This window comes from Halteromyces radiatus (assembly GCF_025201355.1).
Source record: "Halteromyces radiatus strain CBS 162.75 chromosome Unknown BX664scaffold_3, whole genome shotgun sequence".
Classification (NCBI taxonomy): Eukaryota; Fungi; Mucoromycota; class Mucoromycetes; order Mucorales; family Cunninghamellaceae; genus Halteromyces; species Halteromyces radiatus.
Genome location: NW_026251689.1, coordinates 2500776 through 2519101, shown reverse-complemented (window position 1 = coordinate 2519101; position 18326 = coordinate 2500776). Strand labels below are relative to the sequence as shown.

Sequence of the window (18326 nt, the reverse complement as noted above, 5' to 3'; positions counted from 1 at the left end):
AAAAAGAAATAGGTATATATGTCTCATATTCATCAATAATGAATGAAAAAAAAAATGAAAGGTAGAATAATCCATATTTTATTATTACTGTATTTGTTTCTATGTGGCAAACTCTCACCAATACTATGCATGCAACATTCAAAGAGAATACATAGCTGTATTGAAAAAAAAAAAAATAATTGGTCAAGTTACTTTTCTGATGATAATGATTTATTTATAATATATGCGTGGATGTATGGTACAATGTTTGCCTGCGTATTTTTCTCCTTTGGCTAAGCAAGGGGGGGGGACGACATCCTTTTCTGAAAGATCCCAATTTTTCCTTTTTTTTCAATTCTTCTCTTCCTTTCTTTCTTTCTTTCTTTCTTTCTTTTTTTCAATTGTTTCTCTTTTTATTATAGTCAAAAGGTAAAACTGAGTAATATAAAAAGATAATCCTTTAATATAGTAATTTTTTTTTTTAATTTTTTTAGTGATGTTTTCTTCATTTGCTTTTACTGCTTATGTCGTTCGATTATGTATGGCAGATATCATCAAGCGAGGTAAATCTCTCCCAAAATAATAATAATAATAATAAAAAAGGTAAACTAAGAATCAAATAGAACGTTTTGCTAATTCACTATTGATATAAACAAAAATGTATCTATCAAGGTCTACATGAACGAAAGATTTTGCGTAAATCAGGTACCTACGTTGAAAGTCAGCGGTCTATCAATGCTCTTTTTTTTCATATTTTCTTTTTCTTCTTTTTTTTTTCTTTCCTTTTTCTAGTACCCAACAATGTATTGTTATTAAAAGCCTTATATCATCAAGTTATTACTTCAGAAGATCTTGAACAGTTTAGTGTACACTCTGTTGCCACTCTTTTACAAGATGCTTTATGGAGTTGTAGTGAACGGATTCTTTCTCGAAAGACCTGGCGACTCATCAACTATGAAAGTAAAGTATAAATGAATATATCGTTATTAGACTAAACCTTCTTTTATCTTTTTATTTTTGTATCAGCATGTACTCTTGACTATTTAGCGACCATTATACCTAAAGAAAGTCATCGACTATTGACGGATATTACTGACTTTTTGGTATTGGTGATGAAACACAAGAAGGATAATCTAATGGATGCTTATCAACTAGGGGATACAATGGGAAAAGTGACATTAGGACCTAGTGATTGTGATCCTGTCTTGGCAGAGAAGGCAGGTCATTTTTTGATGCGAATGATCATTGAACAATCCAAACAACAAAAGCGACGACGACATCAACAATCATTAACAACAGAAGCAATCAAAACAGAAGCAACAAAGGCAAAAGCGAAATCATACGATCGAATGCTTCGACGTCGACAAAGAGAACAAACTTGGATATTGGAAAATGATGAAGATATTGGTTTACGCTCCTTGTTATATGGTTATCCTCCCGATCCTCCCGAAAAACCTTACCATTCAATTTTTGACACTGCATTTCCCAATGATCCAACATGTGAATTATCCTATGCATCACCTGTTTTATTCAGAATTCTTGCCAATGTCAATCAACAGCCACCTTCAACAACAAGCGATTCAACAACTAAAATGGTTTCAACATCATCATCTTCAATAATGACAGAACAAGTATCTTATTCATTATGTCATGCATTTGATGACGTTCAAGAATGGTTTACTCAATATCAACAACAACATCAACCAAAACGGTCATCCAATGAAAAATCTCTTTTTCGATCTTTATCCAAGCTCAACCAATCCTTCTCTCCTCTTAAAAAAACAAAATCTTCACAACAACAACAACGTCATATATATACTGATTCCATCGATACCACATTGAATACAAGAGAAAGTGGTCTAAGTCAAGATACTTTACTAACGACGGTAAAAAAAAAAAAGAAGAAAATAGAACAAAAAGAAAAAAAGGAAGGGGGTGAGAACCGAAGCTCACATCAATCCTTTTTTTTTTATATGTATTATTATTCGTTTTTATAGAAGACAGGTTTACATTCAATCAAAGATAAAAGAACAATAACAACTTCTTCAGCACTTAGAGAATCCTGTTTGACGACTGAATCCACTTTGACTGACAAAACCAATCGTCGACTTTCTTATATGCGGAAAATGATTACAGGACATCATCGAAAACTGATACAACATCGCCAACAACATCATTATCAACAACAACAACAACAACAGCACCAACAACAGGTATATTGATCATGGCGGACATGTGGAACTATCTAATTGGGCTTGGCGGTTTGACGAAAATGAAGTTATTCTGAACTGGTATCATGATTATTCCCCCCTTTTTTTTTCTTTATTCCTCCTTCTTTTCTTCTTCTTATCATCATTTAGTATATTGATTATTGTTATGACCTCCCCCCCTTTACGATTTAGTTTAGTTACCAAGTCAGATTGTTATGTCCGTGTTTGTTTTGTTTTGATCTAATAAAGAATATAGTGACGATAGAAAACGATCACATACACATGTTGATCAAGTCTAAAAATTGATCGGTATAACCTCATCTTGTTACCTTTTGTCAGAATAACGCACAGACCTTTTTGAAGAACCCCATTGTCATTACGTTGAACTCTTTTCTTTTTGACTTTTTATACCATTGATACTTTAATGGCAATAGGACTCCTAAAGATTATTTTCCTATGATAGATGATGATGGTACTTACTATTTATGGACTGACTCTCTTCTCCTTTGACTCTTTTTTTTTTTTTTTTGTTATGATTTTTTTTTCTAACAGTTTATACTAAAAAAGAACCTTCTTTTTTTTCAATTCAATCTTTACTTTTTGTTGTTGTTGTTGTTGTTGTTTATGATTCTGTCTCATCATCCTTCAAAAAAAAAAAAAAAGAGATGATTCCCAAGATGGAAAAGGTTAGATGAATAAACAGTCGGAGGGAAGGATGACAATTGGATCTGTATCACATATATACACAAGAGGGATTGAAGCATGCGTCGTACCACCCTTCTATTAATAATAAGAAGGCCATCATCAACAATAATAAGAACAACTTGTCTTAACAACTTTGGGGGGTGTACAGATATATGTTATCGATAGACCTTTTTTTTTTTTTTAAACAAATAAAAAATAAAGATATTAGATCTTCATACATACATCTTTTTTTTTTTTTTTCAATACCCCTTTGTGTTGTCTCCTTAAAACATAGCAAACACTAAACCCTTCTAACAGACAACAGGCTTGTGATCTTTTTTTTTTTTTTTTTCCACATGCTATTTTACTCCTTTTTTCCTACCAGACAGAAAATCTGCCGTGTTACCTTTGCTTTCTTACACGAAAATCGTGATGAATGGGTAAAATAAGAAGATATATGTATATTTTATGCATTTTACATTCTAGACCATATATGTGTCTGATCACATAAATATATAGACAAAAAAAAAAGATGATAAAGACTATTTATTATAAGGCAGGAGGAAGGGGGAAAAATGACTATACTATATAGGTACTATATATTTGTATATTTATAACAAAATAGAAAAAAAAATAAAAGGAAGGATCATAAAATGGCATCATATTTGTATAAATAATAAGAACTAATAGTATAAACGAAAGAAGGGGGGTGGGGTAAACTAACTGAGAAGGGGGGTATCAAAATTGAATAAGATGATGGGGAAATGAAAAAAGAGTGAAAAGAGGAATACATAATGAATGGGAGAGCATATACATAAGTGAAATAAATATTATCTTCATCATGGTACGGACGCAAATATATGTTGATCTTTTTCTGGAATTTCAATATTTGGTAACTTGGTTCGTCGTATTGTCCATCGTTTTGTATCATGCTCTGTGGTTTCTATTATTTTTTAAAAAAAAAAGATCTAAAGTTTAACAAATATATATATATATATATATTCAATGTATTTACCAGTGAAGCCATGGTAAGCATAGATATCTAATTGTCGTCGTTTCTTTTCTTCCATCATGGATAAGTTGGATGATGCTGATGTTGGTGATGATGAAGAAGATGATGCTGATGACGATGATGAAAAACCAGGCGGATGATAATTCTGTTGTTGTAAAGCAGGATGACAATAATAAGAATGTTGTTGTTGCATCATCATTTGTTCGGTTTCCAACATGGGTTGTAATATTCTACGTCTTGCATTGATAAACCAATTACTAATCTGATTGACCGCCAAACCAGTACGTTGGGCCAATTCCAGTTTCTGTCTTTCGGTAGGATAAGGATGCTTTTTATGTTGAATTAACCAGCATTTCAAGAATTCAGTAACATGCTTGGGTAGATTTCCACGACGTCTTTTCTTGAGTCCTGTAGAGGTCATATGATTTGTTGTTGATGAAGATGATGATGGTATTGCTGCTGTTGTTGGCGATGCTCCATTATAAAAATCATGCAAGTCATCGATCATTTCAGTGGGTGGAACAAAGTAAGAAGGATGGGATGAAGATGATGAAACAGATTCAGATGAAGAAATAAATGGAGGCAATGTGGTGGTAGGTGATATTGGTGGAGACATGACTGTCGCGGTGATTGGCCGTTCTCTTTGCTGGTGATAATACATTCCTCCAATGGAGTGGCGATGGTGTAGACGAGGATTCCCTGATGGTTGATTTGATTGATATAATGGAGGAGGAGGCATATCCGTTTTTGGTTCTAAAGGAGTAATGGTTGGCGACAAAGACAAAGGCATTGGCAACGCCATAGTGGACATGGACATGACAGATGACGCTGTATAAGGAGCTGCTGTAGTGGTAGTGATAGTTGAGATACTATCGTTTGAATCATTACTGCTGTCACTTGATGTGGAACTAGTACTAGTGCTTGGTAACATATCAATTCTGTTAACTTCATCTTCTGTCTCTGTTTCATCATTTTGTTCCACACGTTCGAATCCTTTTTTACGAGTAACGGTATTGACGTTTTCTATGTTTATATAATAATATAATAGTAAAAATAAAAATAAAAATATAATCCACTAATTAGTGAGAGAACAGAGATACATGTTTGATTCTTTACCTTTTTGAGCTTTGGCCATTGTGTGATGAATGCCTTCACGTTCAGCCCACCACTGCGCATTTTGTTCCAACATATCATTGATCCTTGTGAGATGATGATTTAATCCATTGTCTGTTGATTTTGTATCCGATGATCTCCATTGTTGTTGATCGTACAATATTAATGGTTTAAATCGTCTTGTTTTGGTTTTAGATGTTGATGATGAGGTTGACTAGTAGTGTACGAATAAAAATGAGAATGAATATAAGTATACTAATTTCTTTTTTTCTTTTTTTTAATAAAAATACGTACAGGAGATGATGATGGTGATAAATAATGCGTCATTTGTACCATGTAAACATATATAAAAAGAAGACAAGAAAAAAAAAAGACAAAAAAAAAAAGCGAAAGAAAGAAAGAGAAAATAGAATTGAACCCTCACACTCGTTTTTAAGCCAACAATTCAATGTCCGTCGTCCAATCTTTTTTGGTGTGTATGTGTTACTTACCCAAGAAAAAAAAAGGGGACGTTATGTCAAATAGGTTGGCAATCACGGGAGATATGAAAAGCGTAGGAAAACCAAAGGTTAGGTTACTCAATTTTTTTTAGATATCATGTGTTCTTTGTTCAACAGCTCTCAAAAAAGTCTTGTGATTCGTTCTGATTTGAAAAAGAAGTATAGTAGAGAATGGATTAGGAGAGATCGGTAGTAAAGGTCGGGTACTACCTACTAATTTGATAGATTAATAGTTGAACAAGTTCTTGACAAGTGACTTAAACAAGAAAAGATATATTATTATTATTACCATCATCAATCATCAATCATCATACATATATATATATATATATATATATATAGGCATCATATAATAAAATAAAAAAGAGAATAGCGCACTGACCATATGACATATTGATATCGGATTATCCCAATAAGGATATTCTATTCTATGATTGAATGAATGACGATGTTAACCCCTATTTCTCCAAATCTTTCTAAAAAATAAATAAAAAGTGTATCACAACAGAAGATAAACTTTATGGAAAAAAGGGAGATGCATATTTGTTATATACACAAAATAACATATATATATATATATTTTTTTTACTTGGATGATTGACTTTTTGTCCAACATAACAATTCTACACCTAACCCAGGATTTTCCATTTTTATCCAAAAGATCAACTAGCGCCAAATGATAGACTTATGTATATCATCGGTGTCGATACCTTTCATCAAATAAAGTCATGAGGGTGATACCTCCTCCCCTTCCAACAATGGCGATTGTTTTCACAGTCAAAAAGTAACCATACCCAGACCAAACAGGGTCACTTTTTTTTTTTTTTATCATTTGGTTGATACTGATATTTCTTTTTTCATCCTCATTGTCTTATATATATATATATACATATATTTAATGCACTAATTAGATCACCGAGAATGTATAAGATGAGAATCATCATCATTTCCTATTTTCCATATCTTTCCCTTTTCACTCTTCATTCACCTTTGCTAGAATAATAATAATAATAATAAAAGAAAACAAATAAAAACCAAGTAATCAATCATGGGAACAAAATAGATCCATTCCTCTGTCGTTGTCACCTCTCTCTCAGTAGTCCCAAGTACAAAAAAAAAAAAAAAAAAAAACCAACGTAAAACTTAATTAAAGTTACACCGAGAACAGGAGCCCCCAATCACCCCCAATTGATTATCCCGTATCACCCGGCCGAATGAAGAGAATGGTTACTTGTCCCGAATATCCTTTTCGTCTATCTTTCAACTTGGAAAGTGGTTTTACAAGAAAACATTGTCATCACTTGACACCTCTTTTTTTTTTTTTTTGTCATACTTTATAAGTCATTCATCTGTCCGTCAAATAGATGAACCCCATGATCATATCAATTGATTTGAAAGGAAAAAAAAAAAGAAATCCAACCTATTCATCCATTTAAGGACTTTTCCCATTGATTACTTTTACAATCATGCACTAACCACCTATCAAAAAAATTTTTTTCTTTAAAATAAATCAACCACATTTGTACAATTATACTTGTTATAATTTACTAGTCTTATTATTATTATTATTATTATTATTATTATTCTGAATTATTATTCTGAATATCATGACAAAAGCATGATCGATGCGCCTTTTTGTTCCTGATAAACCAGTATTCAAATCCCGATGAAGGTGGGATGCGAAGGTGATGTTGGACTTTCCAATTTATTTTTCTTTTCTTCCACGACTTTTTCTTATTGACCCAGCATTCTCATCCAATATCACATTCTCAACATAGACTTCTCTTATTTATCTCTCTCTCTTTTTTTTTTTTTAAGTTCTGACACCAACTAAAATAGTTTTCTAACTCTTTTTTTTTTTTTTTTTTTTTTTTTTTTTTTACTTTACCATGAAACTAATCTCTTTGATAGATTCTCTGTAGAAACATGGTCTTCACTATACTCTCTTCAGGTAAGAAAAACAAACATATTATCAAACCAAGGAAGTGTTAGTGGATGTCTATTATCTCGTGTCTTACAATGTTCTGGTCCATGATCTCACTAACCCCTCATTACTTCTCTCTCTCTCTCTTTTTTTTTCTCTCTTAATTCAATATATTGTTTTGATTGGTCAACAGGAAGATAACTAGGGCCAGTTTATTGGACGGATGGAATAGTATATTGATATGACATTATACTTTATGATTTATAATCAACAATCAACAATAATCAAGGTGCAAAAAAGATATTCAGGATTCACAAAACGATGAACATCAAGTAAAAAAAAAAAAAAGGCACTCCATGACAATCATGTCATATTCATAGTGATGGCATTTAAGATAGCTTAGTTTGGTTTGATTAGTTGATATTACTGAATGGAAATAAAGAATTAATCTCTTTTTTTTTTGGATGATTATATGTTGGTAGTTTTGGGTAGTTATTGTTTTATAATGATGTCTTACGTTATTATATGGATTTACATTAAAATAAGAAAAAATTAAGGTTGGCTGATGTGGTAACAAGAAGGAACTTGTATGACATAAGATGATCAACACGTACGCGTCCACCATCCCGCAGCACCTATCTTCTGATGATTCTATAAGGATTGACTCTGTCGAATTAAAAGAGAAAAAAAGTTGGATGAATGGATTGATGATATTGCCTTCCATGAGAATTGAAGTAGATGATCCTTATGATTTATAGACATAGTTCAATTTGCATTTTTCATTATACGGATTGGCGATGCTGACAATCATGGAAAGTTCGGCTGATCCATCATCCACCAATCATCATTCATCATCATCGTATCATTACCAACAAGAAAAGTTTCCTTTTTTTTTTTTTTTTTTTTTTTTTTTTTTTTTTTTTAGTGCATTAGTTTGAAATTATGATTCATCGACAAGTATACATCAAGACAGATGGTAGGAAATCTTTGAATTGCAGGATACTAATTCGTGGAGGTTGAGAATATCACGCCAACTATGATGATCAGGTAGAAAAAAAGACGATATTATTGCTCTCCTTTTTTGATTTATTCTATCAATAGTAAGCTATAAAATTTTATTATTAGATAAAACTTAAAAAAAAAAACGATTTGTTTCATGTTGTTTTCAAATTTGATGCGATGATGATCATTCTTGAGTGAATTACCAAAAGTATAAACAGGTACATGTCTATCCCATTTGGTATTATAGTGCAAAAGAGAATGACTTGGAGATTTGGAGGAATAAAAAAAAAAAAATGGAGTAAAGAGAGGACGTTGGGACGCGACTTTGAAAAACCTCATCAACTAGTACCTTAAAAGTATTACAGATGGCAAGCCAGCGGAGTTGTTTTGGAGATTCATGCAAAAAAAAAAAAAAAACTAACAAACGAAAAGGTAAGATCATCACAACAATAAGCTTAGCCATTATACATAAATTGTATTTTATTCTCTGCAGATAGAATGATCAATGCTAGACAACTAGAAAAGGGAAAGTGAAGATGGAATCATGTATGCGCGCCGCTTCAAAACTATCTTAAAACCGGATAAGCGAGATGGAAGTTAGAGCATGCAATGCTCTCTTTTTTTTTCTTTTAAGGTTTTGACCATCCGTTTCCTTGATATTCTTTTTTTTTTTTTTTTTTTTTTTTATGATCCGGAACTAATTTTTCTAGATGATAACTTGAGATATTGCAAATGATTAAGATGAATCGGAAAAATCAATTCTTTCTCTCAATAGGGTGATGATGCTTGTCAAATCAAACTTTGGCGGATAACTAAAAAAAAAAAAAAAGGGTTTCAAAATGAATCGGGAAGGAAAAAAGACAAAGTAAGATATTATAGCGTATGTGTCACACCTATTTTTTTTTTTTTTCTGTTTGAGGGTAATCTATGTATAAAAAGGAGCGATCAAGGAACGCAAATATATTTTATCATCCCTTTCCTTTTTACTTTATCTATAAAGATTTGTTGCTAACTTGGTAAATCACACGGACTTTCAAATTCAAACCCAAAAAAAAAAAAAAAAACGGTACCTCCAAATCAAAATAAAAACCCCCTAATGATGGTGGCTGAAAGCAACTCTTCTCTTTACGTTTCAAACCTTTGGAATATGAGTAATTTTACCGATATCGACGATCCTTTCACCTTGGATAGATTACGAAGTACTTTGGTGAGATTAGAAGATACTATTATCTTTGGTAAACTATTTCATCCATTTTATATTCTTTGACAACAACTGATCTGTACCTTTATTATTATAGCTCTTATCGAACGTGCTCAATTTGCTTTGAATAAATGTATTTATCATCCTGGTTTTTTGGAATTCAAGGACACTACTGGCGATAAAAGTTTCTTAGAGTACTTTTTATGGGAAACTGAAAAAGTACATGGTAAAATTCTTTAAAAGGGGACTATAGGAACAATATATTAAAATTCTTTTTTTCATTTTATTTAGCTCGTGTACGCCGATATACCAGGTAAGACAAAAAAAAAAAAAAAAGGTTTAGGCTTGGAATAAACTCAATTTTTTATATACTTCTTTTTAGTCCTGATGAATATGCTTTTACTTCACCTCTTCCTGAACCTATTCTTCCACCTGTCAAATTCAAGCGATTTTTAGCAAAAAATGATATCAATGTCAATGATAAAATCATGGATATTTATGTGAAGTCTATTGTCACTGGTATTTGTGATGATCATGATGACAACAATTATGGTAGTTCTGCTACAAAAGATATTGAATGTTTACAAGCACTTAGTAGACGTATTCATTATGGTAAGATCAAAAAAAAAAAAAAATAGGGAAAGCTTTATTAACAATTTAATATAGGTAAATTCATTGCAGAATCCAAATTCCGGGATAATCCAAAAGAATATAAACGACTTGCGATGAATAACGATCGGGATGCTATTTACGAATTATTGACCAATCGTCAAGTGGAAAAGAAGCTCTTGGAAAGGCTTCGACGAAAAGCTTTGGTATATGGACAAACACTTGATCAAGCAGAAGAAGGCACAAGTACTCATTTACGGATCCCGGTACAAGTGGTGGTGGAATTATATGAACGATGGGTGATTCCATTGACAAAGGAGGTGGAAGTGGATTATTTGATCGAACGTGGACAAAAGGCAAAAGATGATGATCTTACTTCCATTGAATAGAACATGTTAGAATATCCTTGATAGTGTTTATCCTCTAGTTTATATCTTTTTTACAATGAATACACATTTATCTTTTATCTTTTTTTTTTTTTTTTTATATATAAATTTCCTTGAATAAAGTTTGACACCTTTCCTCGCTCAATTTGTTTCATTTTTTTTTTTTAAAACCACGTCTTTTTCTTTCTTTCTTTCTTTTTTTTTTTTTTTTTTTTTTATATATATATTATACAAGTCATAACAATGCCTACCCTCAATGGTCGTCCTTATCACCTTACAATGGCTACTATTTCATCTTTTTACAATGAGCCTTCCTATCAACGTGCTACATCTCCTCCGCCACCACAACCAGAAGAACAAGAAAGAATGACTCTACAGATGGCAAGAGAACGTGCAGCAGCAACAGCAGCAGTAACAACATTCACAACATCAACAAACACATCAAATATACGGTCTGGTAGTATTCGACAAATACCAAGAATCCCTAGACTTCGACGACCTCTTGTCGCCACAGAAGCAACTGAAGAAGACGAACAAGATAATGAAAGAGTATCTATTCCTTATCTACAACATATGAGTATCAGTTCTGCCATCACCACTACAGCTGCCGCCCAACAACGACGACGACGACAACGTTTACCTTCATCACCACCACATGAACATTGTTTAGATCCTGTCGATCTAAGTGCCTTATTTGGCAATACCTGCGACTATTCATCCTTGACGAAACAGCATGAAAATAGTTATGATTATCTGGATTTTCGATTGAAGCTACCAAAGATCCATCCAACAGCGTAAGGAAAAAGTTTATTTTATTTCACATGTAAAAATAACAACTTCTCTTTGTATAGATCACCATTTAGTGTGGAAAACTTTATCTCATATCATCATGGTGCTGTTTATAGGTAGATAAGGAAATCAGAGGAATCAAAAAAAAAAAAAATCGATTTTTAACCGTGTCCAATGATTTTCTTTTTTTTTTTTTTTGTTATAGAATTTTTGATAGTCAAAATACGGTTGATATGGCACTAGAATATGTCGGACACAAGCATTGTTGTGTTGTATCACAGATCATCCTTCGATCACCTCAAACAGGGTAAGGGAAAAAATAAAAAAAAAAAAAAGGGATGCATGAACCATTGTGATCTAATCTCCCGTCCTTCCTTTTTTTTTTTTTTTTTTTTGGTTTTAGCTACTCTCCGCCTTGTAAGTCATCGGTTTTCCATGTAATTCTTCTTATTCTCAATGTCTTTTTTTTTTTTTTTTTTATTAAAAATCAAAATAGGTCGTGATGGTATGGTCTTGATTTCCCATCATCCATTTAACGAACAAGGTATGCAAAGAAAGGACGACTTTTTTTTTTTTGGGTGGTGGTGGAATAGTTGATTTGCAAGTTTATTATTATTAACTGTGGTTAAATGGTCAACGTTTTAATAGATACGAGACGATTAGATCACTTTACTAAGGCTGATTATGAAAGATACCAAGAAACAAATACCGATGAATTGTATGATGGGTCATATGGTGGTGATGATGATCAAATAGCTGCCTGGTTCCGGATTACAGATGATCAGCCTGTTATCGTCAATTTAGGAGAAAGGTAAACATATATGTGTATAGAATTGGGTAAAAAGATATTATGTCATATTTGGATCCTCTTGAGAGTAACAAACGAAAAAAAAAAAAAAGAAAACTTCTCATTTTTTCTATTTATTTCTATAGATCTGGACGATACATTTTAATCAAATTCTTCCCTGCAGAACATGAATCCGCAAGTCTCGATTTACAATATATTGCTTTTCTTGGTTATGTAGGTTCCCGCTCTTTTGCCAAGGGTCAATTGTGTTGATGAAGCAATCCTCTCTCTCTTTTCAGCTGTTTGTATATATAAATATAATTGTATAGTCTTAGAATAGTTAATAATCGGTATAGAACAAGAGAAAAATCATATTCAATAAAACACGATCTTTTATGTTTTTATTTTTATTGAAGAGTAAGAATGCTAAACGATGCTAATCTATTGGTATTGATTGTATATATAGGATCGGAAGAAGGTAGAATTGATAGAGAGTATTGGGATATAATGAAAAAAAAAAAAAGAAGTGCTAAATGTATCCAGACTATCCTATTCACCAGAATCCATTTGAAGCAAGTGTGATTTTCCTTTTTGTCTCTGTCGAGTTGGTCTAACATATTTCTTTTTGATATTGCCAATGTTGCTTTTTGATGTGCTTTGTTTATTTGTTGATTTATTTTTCTTCATCTCTTTCTTGATGGTTTGATTAAATGGTTTAGGCTCCATACCTTTGAGTTTCCCTACAAAAAGAACGGGTGTGAATGATTTCATTTTACACATTCGATTCTATTCATTCAATAACCTACGTAACATTGCATTTCCTTTTTTTTTATCATCAGGAGAAGAACTATTCAGTAAAGCATTGACCAAGCCTTCAGCCAAGTTGTCACTACACGAGAAAGAAAATGTCAGTTTACATTACCTTTTTTTTTTTTTCTTAAAGGTTCACATAGATCAAGATGATTTTTTTTTATTTACTTCAATGAGACATCTTCAGGGGTTGTTTCTTCGGCTCTTAGATTGATGTTATCAAGACCAAGTTCTGAATCCAATTCAAAGTGTCGTAATTCAAATCCCAATAAAAATCGTTTGTCGTTTGGATCCCTAAACTGTAAAGGACCAAAATCGTCACTAAATAAGGCACCAATGTCCATTTCGTCGTCGTCGTCGTCGTCATCGTCAGTGTTGTCATTATTGTCATGTATGTCACTATTTCCTTCCTCGTCATTAGTATCAATATAGTCAGTATCCATTTCATCGTCATCGTCGTCATCATCACTTTCTTCTTCTTCTTCTTCCTCTTCGTCATCGTCTTCAATCTCAATATCAATGTCGTCCTTGTTGTTGCTATTATCCTCGTCAAATTCTTCTTCATCGTCAGAGATTAATGTGGCACTGTCGCTGTCGTCGTCTTCAAACATAATACGAACTCTTCTCTTTAACCGGACTCGTTTAGTTGTTGACTTTTGTTGTTGCTGGTTAGATTGGTCAGTGCATTCATAGGACAATGGTGAATACTTGATAATACTTTTCATGACCGTGGGAGTATGACTAAAAGAACAAGATAATGTAACCAAATAAAATAAAAAGTTAGTTCATGTCATTCATTCCCATTATTTTTCTCTTTTTTTTTTTTTTTTTTTTTTTTTTTTTTTTTTACATCAAACTAATATATAATTTTATTTACTTATTTATTGATCAAGTAATATCGATGAAACAAAAAGGAAAAAAAAAAAAAGGGAAGAAATAGAAAATTAGTTTCCAACCACAAAAGGGAAGCGATAAGGAAAGTGATTTTCATCTCCGCTGTAAAAGAAGCATGAGTAAAAAGGTATGGGACAAATTGATTATAAGATGATGATGATGAATGATTGAATAATAATAATAATAAAAGAAATATGGAAAAGGGTAATAACTATATTGAATAAAAATCTATTTCTTTTTCTTTTCTTTCATTTCTAATGCTGAAGCTTCAGCCGTCTTCTTCATAATAGTGAGTTTCCCAATAGCGTTGGCTTTCACAGACATTTGTTTTTCAATATTTTTATTGATGGCAGCCGTCAGTTTCTATAAAATAAAATAAAAATAAAAACAATTCAATTAAATATAAAAGTAGATTGTTATTATTATATACCTTCTCAAGGGATTTTTGTTTGACAAGAGCATGTTGTTTAGGTGCGATCGTTCGTGCTAATATATAAAAGAAATTGAGTTGAATGATAACGATTTCAAAATATAACTTCTTCTTACATCCTTTTTTCATTTTGACTTGCTTTTGTCGAGCATTCTTTTTAGTAGGTTTGGTGATTTTCTTTAAAGATCCTTGAGCCATGATAACAATTAGTAAAAGAAAAAGAACAAAAAAAAAAAAAAAAAATAGCCAGAAGCGGTGATTGAAGATCTTTCGATGGATACAAGCCTCCTATTTGACAGTTCCAAACAAAGAAAAAAAAAAAAAAAACTGGGAAGCAAAAAAAAAAATTGAAAAGAGAATTTTTTTTCTTTTTTTTTTTTTTCGTTTTTCTTTGATCTTTCTTAAGACATTTCTTTTCTTTTCCTTTTTTCCACTTTTATCTTTATTATAAACAATGGCTTTTGAAGGACGTGGTGGAGGTCGTGGTGGAGCTTCTCGTGGTGGTCGAGGTATGTTTTTATTAGAATCTAAATAATCATATTTAAACTTTACAACTAACTATTTTTTTTTCTCTCTCTCTCTATTTAATAGGTGGCCGAGGTATATAATGATAATAATAATAAAAGTTAGAAGTATAGATGAAACTAATCTAATTATTATTATTATTATTATTCTATTGATATGACTACTAGGTGGTGGCCGAGGTGGTTTTGGTGGCGATCGTGGCGGCCGAGGTGGTGCTCGTGGTGGTCGAGGTAAGGAACTTGATACATAAATTGGTATACTTGTTGTACAATGTTGTACTTCCAATGACTTACAAAAAAAAAAAACTTTGATATTTCATTTAGGTGGTGGCCGAGGTGGTTTCGGTGGTGATCGCGGTGGCCGTGGAGGTGCTCGTGGTAATATAATAAAAGAAGAAAAAAAAAAGATGGACATACGGGTATATGGTATTTATAATTTTTTTTTTTATGTATATGTACATGAATAGGCGGTCGAGGTGGTGCCCGTGGTGGTCGAGGTGGTGCTCGTGGTGGCCGTGGAGGCGCTCGTGGAGGTGCTGCTGGTGGATCCAAGGTTATCATCGAACCTCATCGTCACGAAGGTATCTTCATTGCTCGCGGAAAGGAAGATTTGTTGGTAACCAAGAACTTGGTTCCTGGTGAATCTGTATATGGTGAAAAACGTATTTCTGTGGATGGTCCTGAAAACACCAAGATTGAATATCGTGTATGGAATCCTTTCCGTTCCAAGATTGCTGCTGCTGTTTTGGGTGGTATTGATCATTTGCATATTGCTCCTGGAAAGAAGGTTTTATATTTGGGTGCTGCTTCTGGTACTTCCGTTTCCCATGTTGCTGATGTGGTTGGTCCTACTGGTGCTGTTTATGGTGTTGAATTCTCTCATCGTTCCGGTCGTGATTTGATCAACATGGCCAAGAAACGCACTAATGTTGTACCTATTATTGAAGATGCTCGTCACCCTCACAAATATCGTATGCTCGTTCCTATGGTGGATGTTATCTTTGCTGATGTTGCTCAACCTGATCAAGCTCGTATTATCAGTAAGTTTTCATCAAATATTGTATGTTTTGAGAAGGAACATTCATTAATATTTATTTTTTTTTAATATAGCTCTCAATGCTCATCACTTCTTGAAGAACAACGGTCATATTGTCATTTCCATCAAGGCTTCTTGTATTGATTCTACTGTAGATGCTGCTACTGTATTTGCTCGTGAAGTTAAGAAACTCCAAGAAGAACGTGTCAAACCTCAAGAACAATTGACTTTGGAACCTTATGAAAGAGATCATGCTGTGGTGGTTGGTCGTTATGTCCGAAACAAGTAAATCCTCTTGTTTTTTTTATTTATTTTATGTTTTGTCATTTCTACAAACGCATTTGCTCTTAGTTTATCATTCTCCTTAGATTGTCTGTAAATACTCTTCTTTTCTTCTTTTTTTATTTTTTGTTGTGGCTCCATCTACACTTCTATTTCCCTTCAAAAAAAAAAAAAAAACAACAACAACAACTGTGTTCTATTCTATTTCTTATTAGATTATTATCAATAAAAGAAATGTCTTCTTGTAACATCTATAAATCCGATATGGTAATCTTTACGATTTTTTATTGAATGCGGAGTTCGTCCGTACCTTTTAAATTTTTTGGATTTATTGTTTTCTCATTCGTTATTCTTTCCTTTGTACCTTCCTTACAATATGAACTCACTAAGAAGATCTCTATTATTCTGTTACCCACGACCAACAATAAAGATTCAATGTTCCAGTTTTCATTCCACGGTTTCCGTCATGTTGCCCAAAGTGGTTGCCACACGTCGTCTTCTTCCTGACAGTCAGGCGCGACTTGAACGACTCAAGAACATTGAACTGGTACAATGGCAAGGCGAACACACTATGCCTCGGGAACAACTTTTGGAAAGTGTTAAAGGTAAGTTATACAAAGTTCATCTTACTCCTCTCTTACCTTTTTTTTTTTTTTTTTTTACCTGTTTCTTTAGGTGCTGATGCTTTGATCTGTATGTTATCAGATAAGATTGACAAACAGGTCTTTGATGCTGCTGGTCCTCAACTAAAGCTAGTGACAACTTTAAGTGTTGGTCATGACCATATTGATTTGAAAACTGCTCGGGAAAAGAAGATAAAGATTGGTTACACTGTAAGAACTAAAAGAATCAAAGGGACAACAATATATAAGGATGATTATTGGGATGAAATCATCTGACGTCTTAACTCACACCTTTTTTTTTTTTTTTTTTATATGTATATGTTTAGCCTGATGTTTTGACAGATGCCACTGCTGATTTGGCAGCATTGTTGACCTTGGCGGCTGCTCGAAATATGAAACAAGGGATTGATGCTGTTCAAAATGGAGGTGTAAGTAATTAAAAAAAAATGAAGACTCATTCTAATGTCTATTTTATTTCAAATGGTTGTAGTGGCAAGATTGGAGAGCAGCATGGCTATGTGGATATCAATTTACAAACAAGACTCTTGGTGTAGTGGGTCTAGGACGTATTGGACAAGCAGTTGCTAAACGACTAGGCGCATTTGGTATCAATCGGTTGATCTATTCTGGTCGAACAAAGAAAGAAGGTGTAGATGGGGAATTAGTACCATTGGATCAACTACTCAAGGAAGCTGACTTTATTGTTGTATGCTGTTCTTTGACATCAGATACCAAAGAAATGTTTGATTATGATGCTTTCAAGAAAATGAAGAAGAATGCTGTAAGTTTTGGAATAATAATAATAATAATAAAAAAAAAAAACTATATAGATCTTATACTCAATATCTTTTTTATGAAATAGATTTTTGTTAATATCTCTCGTGGTGGTGTGGTGAAACAAGCTGATCTCGCTCAAGCTCTAAAAGAAAAATTAATTGCTGGCGCTGGTCTAGATGTGACAACTCCTGAACCTTTGCCTTTGGATGATCCATTACAATCCTTGGATAATTGTGTCGTATTACCACATATTGGAAGTGCAACTTGGGATACTCGATCAACAATGAGTGATATGATGGTTGATAATGTGTTAGCAGTTTTAGAAAACAAGACAATTCCTTACGAATTGAAATAAATTTATAATAAATGTTGAATAGACAAACAGGTTTTATTATTTACATATACATATATATATATATTTATTGACGTTGAAGTGCTGGGCATTTTTTAGCATCGGGTGAAGACATATCAAGGTGTCCTTCCTTATCGAATGTCATGGGATGACCAGTTGCTTGTTCATGAATTTGATTAGCATCATCATTACAATGTTGACGTTGAGACACATCGGAAGTCTATATATAAATTAAGGTGATCATCAGTTATTTTGTAATATTGTGAAAAAAAAAGTGTTAATTACCATTTCTGCCTTTGCAACATAGTGTTCAATCATTTGTTCAATTTTTTGTTTCCTTGACTCCATTTTTGTTTTAATGAATAAAAAAAGAAAAAACGTTTTGATGTTAAAAATATACTG

The 18326-nt window shown here is 32.8% G+C and overlaps 9 protein-coding genes across 9 annotated transcripts; 5 read left to right on the top strand and 4 right to left on the bottom strand.

Moving 5' to 3' along the window:
* Window positions 1-223: 223 nt before the first annotated feature.
* Window positions 224-2201, top strand: BX664DRAFT_348664 (uncharacterized protein; the record flags this gene model as incomplete). The annotated part of the gene is made up of 7 exons (XM_051547579.1): window positions 224-238; window positions 402-408; window positions 474-542; window positions 652-699; window positions 772-939; window positions 1006-1865; window positions 1977-2201. 7 exons carry the CDS (start codon window positions 224-226, stop codon window positions 2199-2201), a joined length of 1392 nt encoding a protein of 463 aa, XP_051401893.1.
* Window positions 2202-3409: 1208 nt separating this feature from the next.
* BX664DRAFT_329713 (uncharacterized protein) lies at window positions 3410-5382 on the bottom strand. The gene is made up of 4 exons (XM_051544846.1): window positions 5293-5382; window positions 5002-5212; window positions 3889-4908; window positions 3410-3816 (listed from the first exon to the last, which is right to left on the bottom strand). The coding sequence occupies exons 1-4, from the start codon at window positions 5332-5334 to the stop codon at window positions 3713-3715; spliced, it is 1377 nt and encodes a 458-aa protein (XP_051401892.1). The 5' UTR covers window positions 5335-5382; the 3' UTR covers window positions 3410-3712.
* A 4189-nt stretch (window positions 5383-9571) lies between these two features.
* On the top strand, window positions 9572-10623 carry BX664DRAFT_259412 (chorismate mutase; the record flags this gene model as incomplete). Its single annotated transcript, XM_051540584.1, has 5 exons — window positions 9572-9659; window positions 9723-9851; window positions 9917-9938; window positions 10008-10237; window positions 10292-10623. 5 exons carry the CDS (start codon window positions 9572-9574, stop codon window positions 10621-10623), a joined length of 801 nt encoding a protein of 266 aa, XP_051401891.1.
* A 231-nt stretch (window positions 10624-10854) lies between these two features.
* BX664DRAFT_329710 (uncharacterized protein) lies at window positions 10855-12494 on the top strand. Its single transcript, XM_051544845.1, has 7 exons — window positions 10855-11414; window positions 11472-11525; window positions 11615-11716; window positions 11813-11826; window positions 11906-11953; window positions 12058-12220; window positions 12343-12494. The coding sequence occupies exons 1-7, from the start codon at window positions 10864-10866 to the stop codon at window positions 12467-12469; spliced, it is 1059 nt and encodes a 352-aa protein (XP_051401890.1). The 5' UTR covers window positions 10855-10863; the 3' UTR covers window positions 12470-12494.
* Window positions 12495-12543: 49 nt separating this feature from the next.
* Window positions 12544-13940, bottom strand: BX664DRAFT_329708 (uncharacterized protein). Its single transcript, XM_051544844.1, has 4 exons — window positions 13857-13940; window positions 13175-13747; window positions 13003-13085; window positions 12544-12936 (listed from the first exon to the last, which is right to left on the bottom strand). The coding sequence occupies exons 2-4, from the start codon at window positions 13729-13731 to the stop codon at window positions 12746-12748; spliced, it is 831 nt and encodes a 276-aa protein (XP_051401889.1). The 5' UTR covers window positions 13732-13747; window positions 13857-13940; the 3' UTR covers window positions 12544-12745.
* BX664DRAFT_329706 (uncharacterized protein) lies at window positions 13889-14532 on the bottom strand. Its single transcript, XM_051544843.1, has 3 exons — window positions 14447-14532; window positions 14331-14386; window positions 13889-14263 (listed from the first exon to the last, which is right to left on the bottom strand). The coding sequence occupies exons 1-3, from the start codon at window positions 14526-14528 to the stop codon at window positions 14129-14131; spliced, it is 273 nt and encodes a 90-aa protein (XP_051401888.1). The 5' UTR covers window positions 14529-14532; the 3' UTR covers window positions 13889-14128.
* A 252-nt stretch (window positions 14533-14784) lies between these two features.
* BX664DRAFT_295184 (rRNA 2'-O-methyltransferase fibrillarin) lies at window positions 14785-16430 on the top strand (the record flags this gene model as incomplete). Its single annotated transcript, XM_051542136.1, has 5 exons — window positions 14785-14827; window positions 15023-15079; window positions 15179-15232; window positions 15322-15894; window positions 15965-16430. The coding sequence occupies 5 exons, from the start codon at window positions 14785-14787 to the stop codon at window positions 16177-16179; spliced, it is 942 nt and encodes a 313-aa protein (XP_051401887.1). The 3' UTR covers window positions 16180-16430.
* Window positions 16431-16510: 80 nt separating this feature from the next.
* BX664DRAFT_278404 (D-isomer specific 2-hydroxyacid dehydrogenase) lies at window positions 16511-17974 on the top strand. The gene is made up of 5 exons (XM_051541404.1): window positions 16511-16777; window positions 16848-17005; window positions 17122-17223; window positions 17286-17576; window positions 17658-17974. The coding sequence occupies exons 1-5, from the start codon at window positions 16549-16551 to the stop codon at window positions 17925-17927; spliced, it is 1050 nt and encodes a 349-aa protein (XP_051401886.1). The 5' UTR covers window positions 16511-16548; the 3' UTR covers window positions 17928-17974.
* A 17-nt stretch (window positions 17975-17991) lies between these two features.
* Window positions 17992-18272, bottom strand: BX664DRAFT_348656 (uncharacterized protein; the record flags this gene model as incomplete). Its single annotated transcript, XM_051547578.1, has 2 exons — window positions 17992-18144; window positions 18210-18272. 2 exons carry the CDS (start codon window positions 18270-18272, stop codon window positions 17992-17994), a joined length of 216 nt encoding a protein of 71 aa, XP_051401885.1.
* Between the last annotated feature and the right edge of the window lie 54 nt (window positions 18273-18326).